This window comes from Xenopus tropicalis, chromosome 2 (genome assembly GCF_000004195.4).
Source record: "Xenopus tropicalis strain Nigerian chromosome 2, UCB_Xtro_10.0, whole genome shotgun sequence".
Taxonomy (NCBI): domain Eukaryota; kingdom Metazoa; phylum Chordata; class Amphibia; order Anura; family Pipidae; genus Xenopus; species Xenopus tropicalis.
Window position 1 is genome coordinate 142,395,916 of NC_030678.2, and position 7,915 is coordinate 142,403,830.

Below are 7,915 nucleotides of genomic sequence, written 5' to 3' on the forward strand. Positions count from 1 at the left end.
TGCACTCTTACCTTCCAGTTTGTGCCTGTATGTTACCCAACCACTTAGATTGTAAGCTCTATGGGGCAGGGACCTCCTTTCCACTGTGTCTCATACCACATAGCACTTATTCCCTGTGCATTTATATATATATATATATATATATATATATATATATATATATAGACAAAATGGTAACAGGCACTCTCTTAAAACATATTCAAAAATTGCCTGGGTGCAGTCCAAAAAATAGAAAATGTAACAAAAATGAGAAGGTACCGCACTCACAGGTCTTATGATGAAAATTACAAAAATGTATTAACAAAACCGCATCTAACGTTTCGGCTGCTGCTGCAGCCTTTATCAAAGCCTTTATCAAAGACAAAGGTAAAAGTTGATAAAGTAAAACAAGTCTTCTTCTTGGAATTTTAGGAGGCCCTAAAATTTGTCTTACTATGGAGTGCATTTACTTCTAGTCCATCAGTGAAATGCATTAAACTGCCCAGGGCCAGTCTGGGGGAATTTTTTTTGGAATTACCATACCATCAATTTTTTTACCCCCAAGTAGTCTTTATGCTGACTTGGTGCAGGTGTATGTGTGTTACAGTAGAACATGTATGAAACTCGTGAAGGACAACTTGAGAAACATAAAAGAGAAATTAGATGGAGGCATGACACTTTGCAACTAAGTATGCTGGTGACCGTTCATTTTATATAGAAGATGCACACTGGCCTGTTGCAGAAGATTAGCAGTTTGGCTCACTTGGGGGTGCCCAACATATAGGCACCCCTTATTAGTTTCCCCATTTGTTATCCCCTAAGATGCATAACTAAAAATACAAACTGATTTTTTAATAAAAACTTCTTTGTTACAGTCACAGACGCACACATACATATCTTCTCCATGGATACAGTCCAAAATAAGGAAGATGTAAATTATATGGGTTTGATTGTAAATGTATTTCTTTATTAGATACAGTATTTACTTGCAGAAACTGATTGACATCAACGGCACATTCCTTCTTCCTTAAATGCATTTCTTACTCTTGTCTGTGTTCCCTTTCCAGTCATTTAGATGTTCTGAAATATCAAATGAAAAATGATTAAAAAAAAACATTAAAAAAATGCTGGATTTTCAAAGCTTATTTACTTGACACAATAGCAAGGTTATCCTCAACTGCTGCTGTAACTAGAAAGACACAACAGGATCAGTCAAAGCTGATGAGATACCGGTGACCAATAAGACTTATTTAAGTGGTATGCGCTTATTGATACATATTGTTTTGCATTATATTTTCCTTTTTTATGAATACTCAGTAAAACAGATGTGAATTGGCTTTCCTGTAACTTGAGCCTTACAGATCTATGTTTATCAATATACTGGGAACTTTCTTACTGATTGTCCTGAGAAGTAATTATTATATTTCATACAAATGCTCTCTTGTTGCATTGGTTGGGCTGACAGTTTTCTATAAAAATGGTTACTCCTCCTTTTAGTGAGAAGATATATTAAGCTGCCCATACACAGGGAAATATTGGTGTCTCTGAATAATCATAACTTTTGGAGAGCAAATCATATCATTATATCACACTGATTATCCTGAAATCAGCTGTTTGGCATTAGTAAACCTCTTCTTTATGGCCAGCTTGTGCATTTATATCATGAATACATAACTGAATTTATAGTGTCTATATATGTATATATAGTATCTATGTGTTTGATATATGCACCCTTCATTTCTACAGTGCTGTGCAATATGAGTGTGCTTCATTAATTTGTAATAATTACACCCGTAAAGAAGTAGCTAATTCGTGAATTCTGTATAGACTTGTACAAAACATCTGACTTGCAGTGATATTATTTACTATTTAAAATAACTTCTCACATTATTGATCCATCCGATGTAAGCAGAAACTCTAGTGAATACAGTTGGCTTCAGGTATGTTGAGCAACCGGAGGAGGAGACAAAGCTGGTGACACCATGGACTTGGTACACACCGTTGACAGGGCAGTTGAGAGGGCCACCAGAATCACCCTGATGTTAAAACCCAGTAAAAAAGAATGTCACATAATAATAGTCTTGGAAATAAAAGGTGATGCAGCTAATAATGGCGACTGAAGTAAGCTAACTTATAGGTGAATTTGCTGTCAGCTGTGTGTTAAATCAAACTGAAATTGTGTGAGATGCTCTATACTGACTTATATTTAATATGTAATTCATAATGTCACTCACAATATTGCTCAGTGGAAACTAGATTCAGAAACCTTCTCAGCAGCATAACAGTAGTGGAAACAACAGTAGCCATGCCCAATATAGATGGCACTGTGGGCTGCTGCTAAATTATATGAAATGGCAATATATTTTTGAAAACTTGCTCCTGTTCTTTAAAGACATGAAAGTTTGGGGCATAAGAAAATGTTTGCTATGGAGTCAAGGAACTCCTTATATCACAGAATCTTATTATTATAATCATGTTCACTGGATAGGATTATTAAACAAATCTCAGCTGGACATGGTGACCTGGGGGTGTTTTTGTTGGTTGCAGTAACTATTATTGCATATTATTATTGTATGTGAGAGACAGCTATCTGCAAACATCCCAGCCACACTGCAATTTGTATAAACTTTTCATAACAACCAATTGCTAAGGACACTAGCACCAATGCTGCAATAATACTGAGGGGGTACAGAACAGGGCTTCCCATGCAGCAGGACCTTGGAAGGACTGAATGTTTTTGGGGGAATGAGGGTGTTCTGTGTTTTATTTGGGACAACCAATCAAATAATCCAGCTACTGCATTAAACATGAATGTGTGAGAACCATTGTTTAACAGTCACCTAAATCTAACTAAAGATATCTTAGTTACAACTCAATTTTAGGTTGCAGTTTACTGTATTCACTTAACATCATTGTTAACAATCATTGTACCTGGCATCCTGAACGGACTCCATCACCACCAGCACACACCATTGTGGACTTGACTGTACTTCCCCAATAGGAGCCGCTGGAGCAGGTGGAATGGGCTATCACGGGCAGAGGGGCCTGCTGGAGTACGGAGGCAAGGTTGCCATTGTCTGCAGATGAACAAAATGTAAGCTCCATCCTCTCATCTTTTAAGCATTACATGAATAAAGGATTGAGTAACTCAATGTGATCTTTACCTTGTCTATAAAATAGTGGAAGACATATTTTTGCATTGGGGCATTTCAAAATCTTGCCCTGCCATTAATAATTATTTTACGTATAACTCAAACATATGTGAAAAATCATAGCACATCATATTTATTTTATAACTAGGTAACTGCCTTAAACCAGAAGAATTCCCGGTATTATGGGACATGTCTCAATAATTATAATAGCAATGTCTTTTGACAACAGAAGAGAAACTTACTGCTAGTTTTGCCCCATCCTGTTACCACGCAGTTGTAGTTGTGGGCCAGAACCACGTTATCAGCGGGCAGCTGGGCTAGTTTCACATAGCTGTTGAGGGTGGCACTGGAGGACAGGTGTAGGATAGAAATATCATACCTGTAAGGCACAAAAACAGCAATAGGTAATTTAGATTAAGGCTTTAGAAATGATTAGAAGAAAATATTACCAGATATTTATATTTTTTCCTCTGTTAACTCTCATTGCCACTAGATCTTCATAACTGACTGGCAACCACTCATGGAAAACCCTTTTCCACCTTCTGTTGGTTTTTTGTATTGTCAGTTTGTCATTATCATTCTAAAAGCCATCTGGCAAGGCAGATTAAATAATACTGACACCCTGCCCTTCCTGGTGATGTTGTGATGGCAGACTCTGTTAATGCCTTTAAGAGGGGCCTGGATGAGTTCTTGAACAAGCATAGTACCCAAGGCTATTGTGATACTAATATCTACAGTTAGTATTAGTGGTTGTGTATATAGTTTATGTATGTGAGTGTATAGATAGGTCAGTATAGGTTTGTGGGTGCTGGGTTTACTTGGATGGGTTGGACTTGATGGACTCTGGTCTTTTTTCAACCCTATGTAACTATGTAACCCTGGGGTCCTGCACATAAAGGGATCCCAAGGAACACCAGTTACATCTATTGAGACTAAGGGACCATTTACTAACCAGCAGATTTTTGTTTTTTCTGATTCGGATTTTTAGTGCTAAAAGTTGCGGGGAAAAAAAGTTGAAACTTTTTCGATATTTATTATGCGTCAAAAAGGCTAAAAATCCAAATCCAAATTCACTAGCTGAAACTAGCAAAAATCAAGTAGAATTCATTGGCTGGTGTCCCTTCCTTATCTTTAAAGATCCTTATTTTACCTCAAAACTTCAGAGGTTTTGGGTTTTTGACGCTGATTTTTGTGCATTTTGGAATTACTGCTGTGTCCCAGGCTAGGGGTAATTCCATATTTCTCTTGCATTAATGCTTGCACTTGCGTGTAGTTACTCGGAGCAGGCTGTGCTGGTGCATTAGCGCTTTTGCACATTATTAGGAGCATGTACAGTATAGTCAGTGTTGGACTGGGACCCCAGGGGCCCACCAGAAACCCTTATACCATAGGCCCACTCTCCAAAATGTTTTTTCTCCTTTCCTTACCCAACCTCTTTATTCTCCTAGTCTCTTTTATTTGCATGCTAGCATCTATTCTTTCATCTGTTTCTCCTCTTTATTCCCATTCAGAAATAGGGAATGGCCATGAAACAAGCCAAATGCTCAGGAGCAGGAGGGCCCACTCACACCTGGGCCCACCGGGAGTTTTCCTGGTATCCTGGTGGGCCAGTCCAACACTGTGTATAGTGTAAGAACCTTGAATGCCATCAAAGAGGGCTCAGTTTTGTCACTATATTAGCACTTTCGCTTGCAGTCATAGATAAGGCTGTGGGTATTGCACATTTTGTGCAAATGTTGTGCCTTTTAGAATATTGCCCCAAAACAGTGCTGCCCACCCTGAAGCCCATGTTGTTAAAGTGCAACTTCCTGCAGCTGAAAGTTGTTGTCCCCTTCATGGAGGATCTGGCATATGATTAAAACACAGATTTTTCAAATCAAGAATATCGGAAAGTTTGCCTGTTCTAAATGGTAAAGTGGCCATAGATACTAATAGGTTATTAGAAGGGAAAATCAATTACCTTATTAATGCATTGCTACTATTACACTGGAAAACAAAACTAACAACATAAGGCAGTGCTGTCCAACTGACGGCCCCCGGGCCGCATGCGGCCCTCGACCCCCTCTGTGTGGCCCCCCACCTGTCTGGCTGCTTTGATGGCTTAACTTTGTGTTAGCTTTAAATGGTATCAGTACTAACCTTAACTGGCCCCCTGCATGGTTCTCACCTCAGATTCAGGCTGTATCCCCCTGTATTGTTTAAAAATGTAATCCCCTGTGTTGTTGCACACCTTTTAATCTCTGCATTGTTCACCCCCTGCAGTGTTCACACCTCAGGCTCAGACTGTAATCACTCACATTGTTCACCTATTCACACCTCAGACATTGTATGTACTGCCTGGCCTATGCTGCCTGTGTATAGGCAGCATAGGGTAGGCAGAGTATGGCACATAGGCAGCATAGGGCAGGCAGAGTGCTGCCTGTGTGTACCATATTCTGCCTACCCTATTCTGCCTGTGGGAGGTGAACCTGGCAGGGGTTTGGTCTGGGAGTTTGTTAGCAGTTGGAAATAGCCATTAAATGGTCCCTAAGGTGTGTAATTATATGCTGGGGGTTGCTGTGCTATCCACAGGGGAGGAGGAGGCGGCATATCGATTTAAGGGTGTGTCTTAATATGACATAATATCATTCTTTAACATATGAATGATGGTTGATATCCCTGCAGCGACCATTGTGACAAAATGGGTGTGGTTTAAAATGGGGGAGTGGCCAAAACTGGCTTCCATTAGCGGCCCTCCACCATGTATGCGAGAGAAATTCCGGCCCTCGGCACTGCAGAAGTTGGACAGCACTGACATAAGGGATAGGGGATAAAGTTCCTAGTTCCTGATTATTTTCCCAAATAGTTACTTTTCATTTTACAGTAATTCTTACCCAGCAGCGATGTTGTTGGGGTTCCAGTTGGCATGTTTCACAATCCTTGATACTGAGATGTACTGTTCTGTGCCATCATTCTGGTAAATATTATGATCTCCCACCACCACACGATAAGAGACAGCCCTGACCATTACATGTATGAAAGCAAATAGGATATTGTGTTATTAAATGCCATAAAAATGCCAATGTGAAAAACATGCATACAGGGGGATGAATAAACAGTAAAATGTATAATGGGGATTCCTTGTTGATATCAAATATTTCTATATTTTACAAGAGGGGTCTTTATATTTATATATTAGGTGGGCTGCAGAACAGGCTGCGAAGATTGCAAACAAGGATATCAGTAGGTTTCATTCTGGTCTTAACGGTTGGAGAGTAGCTCCCTCCCCAATAATAAAATTCATGGGCCCTTTGTATGGTCATCTCTAGCATCATCTACTATGAATGCACATGTCCCTACCGCTTTCTTTACAGTTATGCTTAAAGTAGGGAATAGTATAGAATGTGTTTGAAATTTCTAGCACAATAAATCAACAAGATTTTGTCAAGCATTCAAAATCACCTGAAAGATGAGGAAAAGCTACAAAATGATCTCTTAAAATATTAGACCAGAACAGTGGCCTTTGTTATATAGGACCCACAAATAGCCAAATAATAATATTTCTCGACATCGTTCTTAGTTGTTCAGCCTCTACCTGTCCACACAGTGAGCAGCTGTCAGGACCCTGTTGGCACGGATCAGGGAGCCCCCACAGGTATGGTACCAACTGCCACCAGACAGGTACTGGAGAGAAACCTAAGTGAAGAATATGGAACAAAGTAAAAAAAAACAAATTTAAATCTGTACATTTTTAAATGAGTAGTGTAGTTTGTACTCATGGGAATTCATAATGGAAGGAGTAATGCAGAAGACATATCCGACAACTTATTTCAAGCTGTAAAAACCTTACTTGACTGCAGGGTACCACAACAACCAAGGGAAAAGATCTCATTGGTTGACCTACCCAAAGAAAGGTAAGAAATGAAGAAATAATCTGTGATTGTGAAGTAGAAATGAGGTACAGGGGCACTGCCTGCACACACAGCCATAGGAGTACACAAGGAGACAAGTAACTAAGCAGCAAGCCCTGGGAACGTGCACACTTTGCCTATTTGCCTTACTTTGCCTATATGCCTACAAAATACATTGTTTTATTGGGGCATTAGTTCTGTTCTATGGTGTATACATGAGAGAACAATGCAATAAACAGGTTAACCTTTCCAAACTTAAGGTCAGAATTAACTCTCACCTGCCATGGCCAAGAATTCCTCTGCACCTCAGTTCCTCCAATTACACGTTCATGATCTTCAATTAAGCGGATATCATTTGAGCACTGCCCTATGGATTGAAATAAAAAGAATGCCTTTTGTATAAAGAGCATAACTAATAAATACATGCCCACCAATTTTATATATAACAAGCTTGGTTAGATTTCAAATCAGGATTTGTAGTATCTCCTTAAATTTCTGTCTGTGATGTACATCTCACCACATAAGAAGAACAGAACAAAGGAATTGTATTTTTCATATTACAGAAATATGTAATTATTACATTAAATCACACAACTTGTTTAGATAATTAAAACATATTATAAACATAAGGCAACAACCCAAGTATTTTATAAGATAAAAAATGAAGAATGTTAAGAAAAGAAAGAATGAGACAATAGGGACTGAAATGAGAAATAGGGACTGAAACTAAAAAGAAGGTGCATTTGCCTTCTAAAGCTTAGAGAACAACCATTCAAAACATTGATAAATGAAGAGTAATATATATTAGTCTGCTAAGGGCTACGAAGCCATAAAGCTTACCGCAAAGGACAAAAGCAGCGAGTACAAGAAGCCTCAACATTGTTATGGTTGCAG

The 7,915-nt window shown here is 38.9% G+C and overlaps 1 protein-coding gene across 1 annotated transcript; it reads right to left on the reverse strand.

The window, feature by feature from the left end:
* Nucleotides 1-924: 924 nt before the first annotated feature.
* cela1.2 (chymotrypsin like elastase 1, gene 2) lies at nt 925-7,915 on the reverse strand. Its single transcript, NM_001011493.1, has 8 exons — nt 7,862-7,915; nt 7,300-7,388; nt 6,706-6,806; nt 6,005-6,130; nt 3,374-3,510; nt 2,911-3,056; nt 1,866-2,015; nt 925-1,059 (listed from the first exon to the last, which is right to left on the reverse strand). Exons 1-8 carry the CDS (start codon nt 7,899-7,901, stop codon nt 1,051-1,053), a joined length of 798 nt encoding a protein of 265 aa, NP_001011493.1. The 5' UTR covers nt 7,902-7,915; the 3' UTR covers nt 925-1,050.